Genomic DNA, 16,870 nt, shown 5'->3' with positions numbered 1-16,870 from the left:
CCCACTTGAATCTTCTTTTTTCTTTTCCTTTGCCTTTTGTTTATATGCAATCAAATTGTGTAAGGCAAATTAGATGCTTTGTTTTGTCTTAGGTAAATACTTGGTTTGATTAATTCATATTACTGGTGCTGTGTTTCTCTGGGAGTTCCTAGTTCCTAATTCTAAATCTCAAGCCTCTATTATACCTGCTAACTAAAGCACTACCCTGCCACTGGTGGCAATAAATAGAGAAAAGGTGCTGTCCAGAGAGGGTCTAACAAGTCCCTGTGGTACTTTTCACCAACAGAGATGAGCGTGTTATAGAAGGGAGCAAAATTAAAAAATAACTTTGAAGAGAGTAAGGAAGTAGAGAAAGGAGACAAAGGAGAGGAAATACAGTGAAAGAAAGGGAAGAAAAAAGGGAAAAACCTATATTCCAAACAGGACAGTTCAAATATACTTCTTATAATGAGTCATTTCCCCAAATTCCCACTCAGTTCTTCCCAAGAATGTACCAGAGAGCCAAAGGGCTGAGGACAGCAGAGAGTTAAAATGCCCAGCACAAGTCGCAAAACTTGAATACCTGAAGGTGAACTTGGCGCAAGTCGCAGGGTTGTCATTGATATCTTCCACAATGAAGGTTATCTGGATGCGATTCTCCTGACCCCCATAGGGTCTGTCCTTCACCAGAACTTCCAGAGAAATGGTGGGATTTTGTCGTAATTCGTGTGCATCTCGGTCTAGCCTGTGGGCCACTTGGACTGTACCAGTTACTAAGAAGGCAAAGGTTAGAACATGACTCTTCAACGAGAAAGGAAAAATAGGGGAATGTGGAGACTTGGAGATATTTGGTAAAGAACATTCTCATAGGAAGACTGGCTTGCACAGAGAATAGACAGCCTCCCTACAAACATATCTTTTAAAACACCACTGTAAGTTCCTGTGTAAGTTCCATTTATTGGGGTATCTGGCTTGCTACTGCTAGAATCATTCACCCCAAATCTTAGGGCTGGATCCCTGGCGGCAGCCATTGCCCATAGTTGGACTGCTAGACACTTGACTTTAGCTTGACCAGCTGGGTTCTCTTACTGGAATCTTTGGAACTGAGAGACACAAATTGGCGAATCAGTCAGGTTAAAAGCAGAACAATAGGTAAAAGGCCAGAACTCCAATCCCTGGACTATCACTGGTTCCCAGCCTTCCTGGACCTTAACTGTGAGATACCTAATATCCTAGTGATAGATTCCCCCTACCTTTTTTCTTCCCTCTTTTGCTTAGGTTGGCTTGCTTTAATTTCTGTTACTTGCAACCAAAGAGTCCAAAGGTACTGTACTTCTTAAAATGTTACTTTTCTAACTAAAATGAACCATGGTTGCTGTCCCTGGATGTGGAACATTTTGACAAGGTACTAGGAAATTTGCATTGGTAGATCACAGCCTTTGCCCTGCCTCCCCTGGGAAGAAGTATCCTTTGTCCTAAAGTCTAATACATCATTTGAGGGCTGTCCAATGCTAGCCTCCATAAAATCAGCAAAAGAAAGCCTTCTGTTCTAGTTTGCTAGCTGCCAGAATGCACTATACCAGAAACGGAATGGCTTTTAAGAAGGGGAATTTAATAAGTTGCTAGTTTACAGTTTTAAGGCCAAGAAAATGTCCCAATTACAACAAGTCTATAGAAATGTCTAATCAAAGGCATCCAGGGAAAGATACCTTGGTTTAAGAAGGCTGATGAAGTTCAGTGTTTCTTTCTCAAGTGGAAGGGCACATGGCGAACACAGTCAGAGTTTCTCTCTCAAGTAGAAAGGCACATGGTAAGGACAGTCAGGGTTCCTGTCTCATCTGGAAGGGCACATGGTGAGCATAGCATCATCTGCTAGCTTTTTCTCCTGGCTTGCTGTTTCATGAAGCTCCCCAGGAGGCACGTTTCTTCTTCATCTCCAAAGGTGATGGTGGACTCTGCTTCTTGTAGCTATGTCATTCTGCTCTGCTCTCTTTGAATCTCTTTCTTTCTCCAAAATGTTTCCTCTTTTATAGGACTCCAGAAACTAATCAAGACCCATCCACATGGGTGGAGACACGCCTCCAGCTAATCTAGTTTAACAACCACTCTTGATTAAATCACATCTCCAGGGAGGTGATCTGATTACAGTTTCAAATATACAGTATTGAATAGGGCTTATTCTGCCTTTGCAAAATGGGATTTTGATTAAAACATGGCCTTTCTAGGGTACACACATCCTTTACAACCAGCACACCTTCTAAGAAAGAAGATCCTCTGCAGTGCAGGAGGTGATGTGAGCCAGGACTTAGAGAGGTGACACAGTTTAGTAATGGTTAAGAGAGCAACTCCAGAGTCAGGAAACTGAGCTTTGTATCTTAGCTTTACAGCCTAGGAGCTGTGAGACCTTTGACAAGTTATTTAACCTGTCCAATATGGTAGCTACTGGCCACATGTGACTATTAAGCACTTGAAATGTGGCCAGTCTGAATTGAGATGTGCTTTAAACGTAAAATGCACACCAAACTTTGAGGGGTTGCTACAAAAAAAAAAAAAAAAAAAAAAAAAGCATAACATAGCTCACTGATAAGTTTTAGGTATTCATTATATGTGAAAATTATGATATTTCAGATATGTTGGGTTAAATAAAATATTCATTAAAATTAATTTCACCTGTTTCTTTTTACTTTTTTAATGTGATTACGAGAGAATTCTAAATTGCATAGGTGTCTTCCATTATATATCTGTTGACCAGTGCTGATGGAGATCACTTCGTCAAAAGACCTCAAGGTAGCCACAGGATGGCTGACCCATCCCGCCTTACGTACCCACCTCTATCAAAGGTAGAGAGTGGGTTAGCTGCCAACACTGGGCCTGGTTCAGGTTCTCCAACTGCATGTCAGTTGCTTTTTTTTTTCTCATGGGCAGGCACTGGAAATCGAACTGGGGTCTCCAGCATGGTAGGTGAGAATTCTGCCACTGAGCCACCGTCGCACCGCCCCCAGGTCAGTTGTTTTTAATACATCTATTACCTTAGTTAATAATGATCTTATATAGAAAACCATGTCCTAGACTACAAGACAGATAAAATATGTGTAATACAGTACAAGTGGTTGAATTAAAGTATGCACACGTGCGTGTGTATAACTTACACTGATTTATCACAAAATAGTTGTTAACAGTAGTAATGCTGTAGAGGAGCTGGCTGGTAAAACTTCTATCATCAGGATCCTCAGCTGTCATATTGGCCACGATGGTCCCTGGGCTCAGCTCCTCCGGAATCGTGAACACTCGCCTTGGGCTGGAACACAAACAGCAGACACAGCTAGTTTCCAGGGGCAAGAGAGAGTGGAGTCTGGGAGCTGGGTATTTTGGTTGGTGCTAAATATAGCACTGAGCTGTTTGAGTTGCATAAACACGCTCTGAGTACTCAGCAGCTGAAAGGAGGGGTGACTGGCTTTTGTATTTCCAAAGATCACATCCCTGTGGATTCGAAGAATGAGCCACGCCCACGTCGCAAGGATTTACATTGGCCCTGGTCTGCCTGATGTCATTTCAGATTGGCCTTCTAAATGAGGGGGCTTGGATCCAGCCCTCTTTTCTCCTTTTCCCAATTCATGTGCAAAATATTGCCGAAAATCCTTTTTAAAAAAAAATGGATCCAGGTAAAAGTCCAGAACTAAAGGCTCCCTGCCTTGTTCCGGAATTCCAAGCCATGTCTGCTACCAGAAGCTGAATAAATTGTGAACCTTCTCAGCTCACTTTTTATATCTTCCTCTTTTTTTTTTTCGCCTGAGGAGACAGAATTTATGCACAGAACTTGTGCACCTTTCCAAGCTGCATTAATCATGAAGTCAGCTCTCTGAGCAGAGAAATAAGTCCCTCCGGCAGAAGACAAGGTCAGAGCATCGTCCTTCAGGGGTGACTGCTTATAAGATAACCCCAAATCACCAGTTCACTCATCTTTCTCAGACCTCTATTGCCTTATAGAAAAGAGGTAATAATAAGACAGATAAGTTGGAGTAACTCTACAATTTGGGTAAACTGAGGAATTTTTGTAGGCACCAAGGGAGGTTCATTGTTTAAAACAAGTTTGCAGGAAATCCTTTCGCTGAGGAAAAATAATTTCAGTGGGGCAAAACATCACCTCTAATTTGCCAATATCTTAAGTTTGGATCTTCCACCCAGTAGCCTCTTTTTTTTTTTTTTTTTTTTTCTCATGGGCAGGCTCCGGGAATCAAACCCGGGTCTCCGGCTCGGCAGAGAATTCTTGCCACTGAGCCACCGTCACACCGCCCCCAGGATCCTGTTTTAAAAGGAAGTGCATCATATCTCTGATGTAAATGATTAGATTCAGTTTCCTGAGCTCAGAACATTTCTGTCATTCTATCGCTCCATTCCTGTAGAGTAGGTAGGGCTAGAGGAGGGGAAGCCCCTTCCCCCACCCCCTCCCCAACCCCGGGGCTCCTCTCCGGACTCTGAGCCTACCCTGCCCCAATCTGTAAAATGATCTGTCATGGTGGGAGAGAGTAATACCGCTCAGCCTGAGAGGACACCCCAATGGCTTGAGCCTCTCACCAACCAATGTCCCACTGAAGTGTAACTGAGAAATCAGGATTTAAAGGATTACTGAATCATTATATATGATTTATGATTTCTGGTATATTGGAGTAGGCAGAGGGAAATACCTGAAATCTCTAAATTGTAATCCAGCTGCCTTGATTTCTGACAATGGTTGTAGAGCCCTTATCTTCCATCCTGGTGAATGCAAAAACTTTGCGACTAACCTTCATTTGTACCAGTTATCCAGTTTTTCAACTTTAGAGTCATGTAATCACTAAAGACGGCCCCTGATGTTTATTAATGAAGGGTCTTGGGTAGCCCAGAACTAACCCACCCCAAATCCAAAGTTATTTGGTAACCAAGACTGGATCTTACCAAAGTGGGCCCACCTGATATGCGCAGTAGCTTAGATTTTAACCTAGAAGTCACCTATGCCTCATTCCGCCATTTCCTTACATAGGTTCTCTAAGCAAGTAATCAATCTGCGTATTCTCAATAATTAGATCCCCCCCCCTCCAATTACATCATCTGGGGCCACTGTGCTCACTATCCTAAACCCTGCCCATCTTTTCCCTAATAAAGCTATCAAAATTACTGCAGTTTGAGGAGACAGATCTGCTCTCCTATTAAATACCTAGTAATAAACCCTTTCTCTCTTTGAAGCCCCAGTGTCTCAGGTATTGGTTATTGAGTACATCAGGCAAAAAAAATGTCATGGCCTTTGTCCAGTAACAGAAGCAGGCCTGCTTACCTGACACACCCCTTCTCAGGGAGTCTGCTCCCACCTGCAGTGGGCTGTGTGACACTCCCCGCTGAAGGGTGCACTTAGAGACAGAGTCGGGGCGAGGGGCCTCTTGGGGGGGGACAAGACAGCAGGAGTAACTGGAAGTGAAGGTAGAGCCAGAGTAGCAAGGTGCAGCCCTGGCTCCTGTGGCCAGGCTAGGCTTTCTGCCCATCACATCTATTCTCTGAGGCCCCCTTTTCTCATAAATTATATATTTTTCTTTAATTACTTTGATACCTGTGCTACCTGAACAGTCTTTTGGCTACTCACAGTGTGGACCAGCAGAACCAGCATCACCTGGGAGCTTGTTAGAAATGCAGATCTCAGGCTCCTTCCCAGTCCCACTAAATCAGGATCTGCATTTTAAGAAGATTCCCAGGGTGTTTGTATACACTTCAATGCTTGAGAAGGACTATTATGAGGAATTGCCAGAGATGGGAACCACAGGCTCCCCGGGCTCCGGTTCCGGACAGAGATAAGACTTCCTCCTGGTGTTCTTTCTTATCTCTAAGGCAGTAATTCTCAGCTGGGAGTGATTATGCCTCCCAAGGGACATTTGACAATATCTGGAGACATTTTTGATTGTCCCAGTATGTATGTGTGAAGGGGCCTATTGACATCTAGTAGGTAGAGGCCAATGAAGGTGCTAAGTATCCTATAATGAACAGGACAAAGAAGTTTTCAGATCAAAATGTCAATAGGGCAGAGGTTGGGAAACCCAGCTCTGAAAGCTCATATAGCCACATTGGATGCTCCAAGAAATCACATCCCCGTGAAAGGACTGGTTACCCTAAGGGTGACGGCACAGGTCCGCAAGGTGAAAGGGTCTCTCCTCGGCAGAAGCTAAAATCTTTAGTTTATTTTGTCTTGGAATCCAAGACTAAGTAGGTATCATATAACTTTCAACATAAAGGTGTCACCCTCAGACCACAGTTAACCTCTTTACAAAGTACAGCAAAGCCAGGGACAGTGCAGTCATTCAATGGGATAAAACTCTAATACCAGTATGGCTGCACACCCTTCTCTTCCATGACACAAGGTCACCAGAGCCCAGTGAGAGGGAGAAAAGGGACAATGGCTATATGCAGGGTAAAGGTTATAAATCTCAGTTTTCACAGGCAGCTTAGTTGCTAGGAATGAGTATTTGCTGAGTGGATAAGGTGTGCATGACATGGTACTCCAGGCATCAGGACAGGAAGGACTGCTAGTAAACACAGATGAAATGGACAGGAGGAAAGAAAGACCTACCTGTCCAGCCCTAAAAAAAAATGTTCTGCACAAATAACAGCACTGTGCACATGCAGAGAGGAAATGTAGGCCAGGCACTTTTGTAATAAAGTATTCACTTTATTACATATTCATAATAGCTGAATCTTAGGGTCAATCTTATATCACCAGTCAAGACCCCATAAAGCCCATTGAAACACTCAGAAGTTTGTCACTGCCCAGAGAGAAAATGATTAGAGTCACACAGGCCAGGCTCTTTGTTGGGGTGGAGCAGGACAGGTTCATATCTCAAACCCAAGGTGAGAACCTGAAAATTCCAGACAGACCTCCAGGTGCCCTAACAGGTAGCCAGCATCACACTCTCTTTCTGCTGAGGTTAATTGCTTTATTTTGGAAAACCAAGTACAAACCAGATGCTTTACAAGTTCTGCTTGTTGGGAGGAACTTATTATTTTTTCCCTTGCAATCCCATCAATCTGATGCCCCACCTCACAAACTGGGGGTGTGGGGAGGGGTTTCCACCCCGTGGCCATCAACCTCCCCTTGGGGTTACTGATCAGCGTCACCTACTGGTGACGTAGGGCTATTGCCCAAACCACCTCTAGTCTTGGATGTCACAACATTTATAAACTGCCTGGACTGTGCTTCTGGAAGAAATGCAAAGGGGTCTCCTTCTGAGCTTAACCAGGAAACAGGCATGGGTGGGAAGTGTTACGGGGGAGTTTATTTGTGCTGTTTCCTCCACATTGACACGTGGCTTGACACCAGGTTGACATGTAGAAGTTTCACAATCGTGGCGCATTTGCCACGGGGCACCAGAGTTAGCCTGGGAGCAGGGTAGCCTTAACACTATCTACCTAGCTCTGTGGCCCAGTAGCTTTCTGTTGACTGTATTCACAGCCTTTAATGCAGTTAACCTACAAGCAAGTGATTTTGCCATTTTCTTCATGACTATCTCCTGAGCCCATCTCAGAGACTGGGGTCAAGAGTCTTGTAACTAATAGTCCAAGCTATTTGGACAGTCATTTGCTAGCTCAGAATCCCATCTTCCCTTCCCTAATCCTGGTAAGTAAAATTTTTGGGCGTGGGGAGGCAGGCCATGGTGGCGCAACAGGCAGAATTCTCACCTGCCATGCTGTAGACCCACGTTCGATTCCCATGCCTGCCCATGCAAAAAAATAAATAAAATCTAGGGGGCTCAATATGGAGGCACCCATGCCAAGCCCCATCTCAGCAAAATAAAAAATCTTAAGCTAGTTTCTATTTCCTGTAAATGCCTGGTACCCAGAAAATCACATTTAAATACAGCTGACCAGTTATGGCTGCTAACTTCCTCATTCCTAAGCAACCATCTGCTCCCCACCTTGTAGATAGCCTCCTCTCCAATAAAATGGAAATATGATGTCGGCCAATCAGAACATTTCCTCACTTGTTTCTACATTAGCCCTAGATAAGCTTCTCCTTTCCACCCCCTCTGGGGAGCTTCCTTCTGTTTTCTGAATGGGATGCTGCCCAATTATGGAATTATTCAACAAATTGTAAGTTCCTAAATTGCATGAAAAGTTTTTCTTTTATCAATCCTCATCTATACAGGGCTCGGGTCTCCCTTTGTGCCTAGGACCGTGCCGGGCACATCCCCACTAGGCGCCCCCACCATCTGATGCACTTTCCCTTCTTCACCTTTGTTAGATATAGGAGCTGCCGGAGTCAGCCGGAACCCTTTTCCAGCCCCTAGCAGCAGGAAGAAACTTCAGAGCCCTGGAGTGGGGAGGGTGGGCAAGCCCTTAGGAAAGAGGCACCGCCAAAACAGAGCACTCAGTTTGCATGGAAGTTGATGCTCCAAGAGTAGGCTTCTGGAGTCTTGACTGGTGAGGTTGTAACTGAGAAATTAGAGTTAATAAATAGGGCAGGCCGCAATGGCCCAGCAGACAGAATTCTTGCCTGCCATACCAGAGACCCAGGTTCGATTCCCAGTGCCTGCCCATGCAAAAAAAAAAAGAATTAATAAATAAATTATGCTTACTGAATCAATATATAGATGCTCTTCTCACTTTCTAGTAAATTAGAATAGCCAGAAGAAAATACCTGAAATTACTGAATTGTATCCCAGTTGTCTTGATCTTTGATAGTGATTGTATAACTATATAACCTTTATTTTATGATTGGTTATATCATAAGATAAACCCCATTTTATTTGTGGTTGTGACTGGCCCCATTTGTACTCCCTAATCCTGTTTTCAACTTTAAAGTCTTATGATCACAAAAGACAGTGTCTAATGTTGTTTAATGAAAGAATTTGAGTCAACCCAGAACTAGCCCACCCCAATTCTAAACAAAGCTGGATCTAACCAAAATCGGCCGGCCTGACATAAGCAGTAGCTTAAACGCTAACCCATAAGCGACCTATACCTCACAATCATGCCTGTCATCGCATTAAGGCCATCATTTTCTTATATTTGTTCTGTGACTAAGCATGTAATCAATCTGCGCATACTCAATAATTAGACCATCTCTAAATTTATCTTGAGCCATTGTGCTTATTATCCGAAAACATGTCCATCTTTCAATGCTATAAAACTATCAGAGTTACTGCAGTTCTGGAAGACAAATTTTTAGGCCAATAGGCCATTTGATGCCCTGCTTTACACCTAGCAATAAAATCTTTCTCTCTTTGCAACCTCTTGTCTCAGGAATTGGTCATTTGCGTGCATCCGGAAGAGGACCCTCCATTTTTGAGTGATATCAAGGTATACACAAGGATGCAGCTATTATTAATGTCAACACTTTATTATAATCATATTTGACATAGTTTTTATACAGTTGCACAGTGGCAAGTTGCATGCCAGAAGCATCATGTCCAGCTCTACCTGTCTTCCCACCATAACCCCAAGGCATATGTGAATGTGGGGTGCGGGGGTGACGTGGAGAGTAAGGGTGGGAAATAGACGTCCAGACGCCCAGACAAAGGACATTGAAGATCTCATGTCTCTTATTGCTCCTCTAGGCTGAACTAAGGGCCTCCGTCCCTCTGGTATTAAATGTGTCTGAGGAGCATGGCCTTGGCCTTACCTGGTGAAGAGAGGGAGCTCATCGTTGAGGTTTACAATGTTCACCTGGAGCATGGTGGAGGCTTTGAGACCTTGGCTGTCCCTCACTTCCACAATGAGATAATAACTGCCAGGGAAACATTCCAAGTGGGAGAATTAAGCTTTGCCATCACTACCTCAAAAGGGGGTGGAAGGAGCAAGGAAAGCATTTGTCTTCTTTCTGGCCACCCCACCCCCACCCCCATCTGTATGCTCTGACTGTAGCCAGACCTGCTCTGAACATCCTTCCTTCCCCCATCTCTAAAAACTCACTCCGCCATTTCTCATTCTGTAGTTATAAGCAGCCACTCATCTCACCGAGCATCTGCTCCTACTAGCCATACTAAATATTCTCACAATATCCCACAAACTACATGGTATACCCATATCAGGAACTGAGGCTCTAACTAGCACTATGCTTGTTTCACAACAGGGCAGAACCAGGATTTGAGCCTGGATTGAATCCAACGCCTATGTGTTTTCATTCAGAAACCCTGGTGTTTCCTAGAAGCCCATTGGCCTCTGCTGTCCTGCGTTCATGTTTGCAAGCCACTTCACTCTGGTAGCTCCTACTCTCAAACCAGACTGGGCATCTGAGGCAGTCCTCCAGTAATTTGGGAGCACGCTCCCACATCTTGGCTTTTGTAATCTGGAGATAAGGATTTTCAACAGGGAAAGACGTCTTCCAGATGATGAACTTGTTCCCTCTTTCTCTTTGGAGCTCACCACTCTCTGACCGAACAGGAAGGCAGCAGACTACTCAGAGCCACCCAAGCTGCTCCACGCTGGATTGTGCCTGCTCTTTCATGTTTTCCTTGATTCTCAAATAACCACCAAAGACACTTCAAGCAAGGTCATTTGCAAAGCCTACCTGTTGTGTCCTGCTTCAAAGTCAAATTCCGTTGTGGAGAAGAGGGTACCATTAGCGGACATTCTGAAGCTCTTTGAGGGAGAAATCAGGTAATACTAAGGAAACAAAATGAATGTAACTAAGTCAGTGAACCTGTGTACCTATCCCCAGAAGATGTGTTTCTTGTGTTCCCATTTCATATTCTTGGCCCATGAAACATTCTTGATGTGTTTGTCTGAGGCACATATGGGCAGGTCTCAGATTTAATGGGTCTTGAATCAAGACCGTCCAGATCCCCTAGTCTGAGCCTCTGGAAGCTGCTCACTGGGTCCTCCTTTCATTACAGAAAGCATATGAAAAACCTCCAGTCTAGGCATATAGTGCTTCTGAATCTAGTCTCCTTCTCCCTGACAACTCCTGTCCTTTGATTCTATGTCTTGGCTTTTGCCAGTACTGTTGAAACATCTACCATGTATTAGATAGAAGAGCTGATACTAAGGTGACCCAGATCTGGTTACTCCCCTTAAAATCACTTATGATATAATGATCAGTATTGTAAACAAGCATCATTCATTGAAATGATGGAAAGTTCAAGCAATGGGCCAAGTGTGAGCTGAGAATGAAACAGCAGGGCTCAGAGTCAAAGTTAGAACTGGTTTGGGGATATAGATGGAATGCAGCCACTGGTAAAGTCCTTCCCATATCTCTGGGCCATTGAGAGTCTTGTAATTCTTGGCAACTAATGCCTAGCCAGCTCTCATAACAACACTCAATCCATCACCACTTGCTCCAACAGGAACATCCACAGGCTTATTTGTACAGACCACTGAGGGCCAGCACATAGAAGGAATGTCCCTGTTGTTCACGTGCTCAGTAAGATTGCTTCCCTGCTCTGAGGGTGGAATCAAGGAAGCAGGGGATGGCTGTGAACCAGAAGAGCTGGGTTTAATTGTGGTCCTAGCCAGTGGATCTTTAACAAGTCCCTTCCTTGCCTATAATGTAGGGAGGTTGCCACCAATTGCTCCTCTGTGTTGTTTTGAAAATTAAATTAGAATGCACCCTGCAAAATGTGAAGGGCCACAATAGCACTTGAAGCCTACATGTTTATATCCATTTGTTCCAAAGCGCTTTAAGGTTAGAAGTTTCCATTATTTCCTGCTAGGGTGAGCAATGATCTACACTCAAGGCCTTAGATCTCTGCCTCAGATAATCAGCGGAGGTTTTGCAACCAAAGCCACAGCCCTTGAAGTCTAGAATCAAAGGAAATGCTGGCTAGGGTTTCCAATTCAGCGATTTGCTGTGTTGTGATCGCAGCTGAGCTCCCAGTAGGAGAAGAGAGAATGAGCAGAGAATAGATTAAAGGTCTCCTCTGGGGCCAATATAAGGCTTTAGAAGCATTTTTTAAAGTGTTTACTTTCTGTTTATTATGTAATAACTTTTTTCTGGTTGTAATGAACAAGCTTTTTAATACAAAAATTGGGAAAGAGAGCCAAATAAAAAAGAAACTAAATATAAATCACCTGTAAAATCCCATCATTTTGATGAATAGCCTTCCATTATTTTCTGTGCAAATACTCTCCAAAAAAAAATTGAGATGATGTTCTAATCAAAATTAATCAGAATCATGATATCTTGTTCTTTTTGTTTATATCTTGATTATATTTCCATATCCTTAAATATTATTTTACTGCATGGTTAGTTAATGATGGCACAGTGTTCCATGAAGGGGTTTATTTCACTTAGCCTTTCTTACTGGTTATTTAGGTGACTTCTACCCATTTTTAAGATGACATATCTGGGCAATGCTGAGGAAATCCCATCTGATAGCCCCCACTGTGTAAAAGCACCGTGGCAGCTCTCAGGGGTGTGATGTTTAAATTCCAAGTCCCCAGCCAACTCTCCAGCTCACTGGCTGGGCAGCAATTGCCCCAATCTGCAGCTGTGTGCAAAGGGGACAGCCCCATGTCTTTGAGCAGAGCCTTCCCTGAAGATCCTCCAAACACAGGCATAGATCAGAGGCCCCAGCTGGGTGTGCTGGAGTGGCAGGATTTTAGAGACCATGGCAGGCATTTAATGTATGCCCTTCTGCATGTGTTTTGACAGGTTCTAGGAAATAGTTTCCCAGTTCTGGCTGGTCCCAAGCAGTCTAAAATCTTGGGATTTAGAGATGGCTGATAGGCCCAGCTCTCCAAAAACTAGTCAGCAGAGGGAGAAGAGATATAAGATGTGAGTGACTTGCTCTGAGAGGGATAAATGCAGGATACATAGGAACAGAGAAGGATGGTTCTTAGACCTGGCTTGAAATATAAGGATCAGCAAATGGGGGCAGTAGATTTAAGAGGTGGCTCTGGAGCCCAGACTGCCATAATGTGAATCCCGGTTCCACCACTTCCCAGCTGTGTGAGTTTGTGCAGCAGAGAGTAAAAATGATAGTGCATATCCCATGTAGTTATCCTCTAAAGTGCTTAGGACAGGGCCTACCTAGCACTGGTAAGCCCTCAATAAGTGCTAACTACTGCAACCCAGAGCTAAGAATTAACAAATGATTATCATTTCTAAGTCATTATACAGTTTTTTTTTTCCTTCCAGTGTATGGTAGAATACCCAAAAATTGAAATCACTGACAATCTGATACTGATACTGAAATCACTGACACTCTGAACTAGTCTCAGCCCTGTTTAAACTTACTATTGGAATGGTAACCACCCCATCTTCCCTTGTCTGAATCCATAAGGAACCCTAAACTCCTTAGACTCAGGAGACAAATTTTTAGGCCCAGATGTTACTGGACAAAGGCGGGGGAATCTTTTGCCCAATGCACTCAATTACCAATTCCTGAGATAGTGGGGGTTCAAAGAGAGAAAGAGTTTACTAAGCACATAGTAGGAGAGCAGATGGCCTAGCGGCCCTAAATCTGTCTCCCCAAATTGCAGTTATTCTGATAGTTTTATGAGAGAAAAGATGGGCAGGGTTTAGGATAATGAGCACAGTGGCCCCGGATGATGCGATTAGAGGTGACCTGATTACTGAGCATGCGCAGGTTGATTACGTGCTTAGTCACAGAACATGTGAAAGAAAAATGGCAGAATGAGGTCTAGGTGACTTCCAGGTTAAAGTCTAAGTGACTGCGCATGTCAGGCAGGCCCACATTGTTAGATCCAGTTTCAGTCACCAAGATAACTTCAGATTTGGGGTAGGTTAGTTCTAGGCTGACCGAAGACCTTTTATTAATATACATTAGGGGCTGTCTTTAGTGATTACAAGACTCTAAAGTTGAAAAACTGGATAACTGGGTACAAATGAAGGTTAGTCACAAGGTTTTTACCATCACAGGGGCAAAAGATAAGGGCTATACAATCATTATCAGAGATCAAGGCAGCTGGATTACAATTTAGAAATTTCAGATATTTCCCTCTGTCTACTCTAATATACCAGAAAACAAAAAGGAATGTCTATATAATGATTCAGTAATCAAAGTCATCCCTTAAATTCTGATTTCTCAGTTAGGCAGAGACCATCTGATCTCCTGCTTTGTGCTTAGCAATAAACTCTTTCTCTGAAACTTCAGTGCCATGGATTGGCTGTTATGTACATCATGTAGAGAACACTGCATTTGTTCAGTATCAATTCTACAGTCCAGGAAAATGTAAAATCTATAAAGGAAAGGGCCTCATTTAATTCACTTCTATATTCCAAATGCCTAACACATAAGAGATGCTAAATAAATATTTATTAGGTATTAAATATTGGGGTTTTCTTCTTGTTCATTTCCCATCTGAGACCTATGTTTCCACTTTAAACTATCTTGCCAAATATTTTTTAAAAGTCTATTTGTATATGCTAACGCTAAGCTTGTCTATGAAGCCTCCAATTCTGCCTAAATTCTCAGCAATTTATGGGGAAAGATAAAAAAGAAAAGAAATAGCAGCAGATAGAAAGGGTATGGGGAACTAGGGACATGGGAACTTTCTTTTTTATTTCTATTAAAAGACTGATTTCCTGGAATCTTGATTTTTTTTTCTTTTAGTGCCAGACTAATTTCTTTTATCCCTGAACTTACAAGCTCGTGTTAATGGGAATTGCAGTTTTGTGCTTAGAAAGGAGATAATATCCATAGACTAAAAATATTGTGTCATGTGGCCATTTGCCAGCGACTCAGTAAGGCTTTCTGTAAAACCTGGCATTCTCTCCTCTTTTTAAAGGCTTGTTTAATCAAAGCTGCTCCCCTGATATTCATTCTCAGAAAACAGAAATTAAATAGAATGAAAAGCAATTGCAGCCCCTCTCTGCCTCAGTACTGGCTGAGAAAAGTCCTGAGTAATCAGATCGATTCAGTTAACAAACGCTTGTCAAACAAGCTCTCCGGTTTCCCTGCTGGGAATATTCCTTTACCACCACCCCAGGTTTCTCTATTTGCATCCCCTTTTGCCGCTATGGTTAACTCAGGGACACAAAAGCTTCAGTATGGAAGACAAGGAGCTCATACTTCCTGCCCCATTCACCCTTTGTTGTACCAGTGGTGTAGGGTGAGAGGCAGCCGTCCCAGTTTCCTGAAATGTCAGGATCTCTGGGGAGGCCAGGCCACCTTTGGGGCAGCCAGAGTCATAGGCATTGAGTCAACCTGTGCCCGTTTTGCATTCATCAGTTGCTTTCAGGCCTGCAATGGACAAAAGCGATGAGAATTTAGCCTCCCGTCTCCAATGGAACAGAGCAGTCAAACTTCCTGGGTCAATTTTCGAGCAGCAAGGAAAGACTTGATTCTTCCACAGGCCAGGGAGTGCCGAGGGGTCTTCAACCCACTGAGTAAAAGCCCACAACCAATCCGGAGGGTCAAGAGCACGTGGCATAATCTTCCTCCCCCCCGCCCCAGGCCACGGCAAGTTATGAATAGGACACCCACTTTGCTATTTTATATTTCAGTTTAATCTGAATATTTTGTTGAAAGCCTCAATTCCTCTCTGGCTTTCTCCCTATTCCACCCCCATCCCAGCTCACAGGGAAGAGGTCATGGAGAGGGAAGGAAGGGAAGGGTGCCTGGGAGAAAGAAAAACTATCATTTAAAAATCCTGCAAACCAAGTCCCCTTGGGGGAATGGGGAGAAAGGGGGAAATAGTCAACTTCCCCATTTGAAGAATTCCTGATATTCTCACAAGCAGTGGGGACAACCAAATCAATAGCTGAGCCTTCAATCTTGGGGTTTGCTGCTATGAAACTTATCCCTGCAAAGAATAGGCTAAGCCTATTTAAAAATTAGGCCTGAGAGTCACCCCCAGAGAACCTCTTCTGTTGCTCAGATGTGGCCTCTCTCTCTAAAATGACTCAGCAAGCAAACTCACTGCCCTCCCCCCTCTATGTGAGTCATGACTCCCAGGGGTATAAATCTCCCTGGCAATGTGGGGCAGAAATCCTGGGATGAGCCAGGACCTGGCATTAAGGGATTGAGAAAACCTTCTCGACTAAAAGGGGGAAGAAAGAAATGAGACAAAATAAAGTGTCAGTGGCTAAGAGATTTCAAACAGAGTCAAGAGGTTATCCTGCAGGTTATTATATAGATATCCCTTTTTAGTCTATGGTGTATTGGAGTGGCTGGAGGGAAGTACCTGAAACTACAGAGCTGTGTTCCGGTAGCTAAGTTTCCTGAAGATGATTGTATAATGATATACCTTTTAAAATGTGACTGTGTGACTGTGAAAATCTTGTGTCTGATGCTTCTTTTATCTATAGTATGGGCAGATGAGTAAATAATGTGGATGAAAAATAAATAATAGGGGGAACAAAGGTTAAAATAAATCGAATAGATAGAAATGCTGGTGGTCAGTGAGAGGGAGGGGTAAGGGGTATGGTACATATGAGTTTTTATGTGTTTTTTTTTATTATTTCTTTTGCTGGAGAGATGCAAATGTTAAAAAAAAAATGATCATGCTGATGAATATACAACTATGTGATGATATTGTGAGCCATTGATTGTATACCGTGCAAGGATGTTTGTATGTCAAAAATGTTTGAATGTTTGTTAAGGTTTACAATAAAAATATTTAAAAATCCCACAAGCCTTTAACTGGGCATTTGCTTGTGCTGGATGAGCTAAGTGGTTCATAGACAAGTATCTGGGTGTTTTTAGAAGAGAAACATTTATAAATGCAAAATGCTATTAATAATAGAATCCTTTCCTGATAAAGCTGCAGATCCCATCCTCTCACATTTTGTCTTCCTTTTTTCATGTTCAGTCTGTGTCCTGTTCTGCCTGATTCAAGCTCCACTAATCTTTAGGGCAATGATCCCCATTTATTCAAGACAGTGGCTCTCCCAATGCTATGAATGGCAATCGGTGGTGATGTATTTGGAATGGGAGTTGCCAATTCCAGTGTTTTTCCCTTTCTTGAA

The 16,870-nt window shown here is 43.1% G+C and overlaps 1 protein-coding gene across 1 annotated transcript in view; it reads right to left on the bottom strand.

Annotated features, from left to right (window-relative positions):
* The window catches only part of CDHR3 (cadherin related family member 3), a 68,794-nt gene that overhangs the window by 30,311 nt on the left and 21,613 nt on the right, over positions 1 to 16,870 (bottom strand). The window contains exons 5-8 of the mRNA XM_077163201.1: positions 10,508 to 10,602; positions 9,620 to 9,724; positions 3,129 to 3,277; positions 563 to 752 (exon numbers count right to left, since the gene is read on the bottom strand). Coding sequence (XP_077019316.1) covers positions 563 to 752; positions 3,129 to 3,277; positions 9,620 to 9,724; positions 10,508 to 10,602 — 539 coding nt within the window. The remainder of the gene's footprint in view (positions 1 to 562; positions 753 to 3,128; positions 3,278 to 9,619; positions 9,725 to 10,507; positions 10,603 to 16,870) is intronic.

This window comes from Tamandua tetradactyla, chromosome 1 (genome assembly GCF_023851605.1).
Source record: "Tamandua tetradactyla isolate mTamTet1 chromosome 1, mTamTet1.pri, whole genome shotgun sequence".
NCBI classification, from domain to species: domain Eukaryota; kingdom Metazoa; phylum Chordata; class Mammalia; order Pilosa; family Myrmecophagidae; genus Tamandua; species Tamandua tetradactyla.
This window is presented reverse-complemented; position numbering and strand designations above follow the sequence as displayed.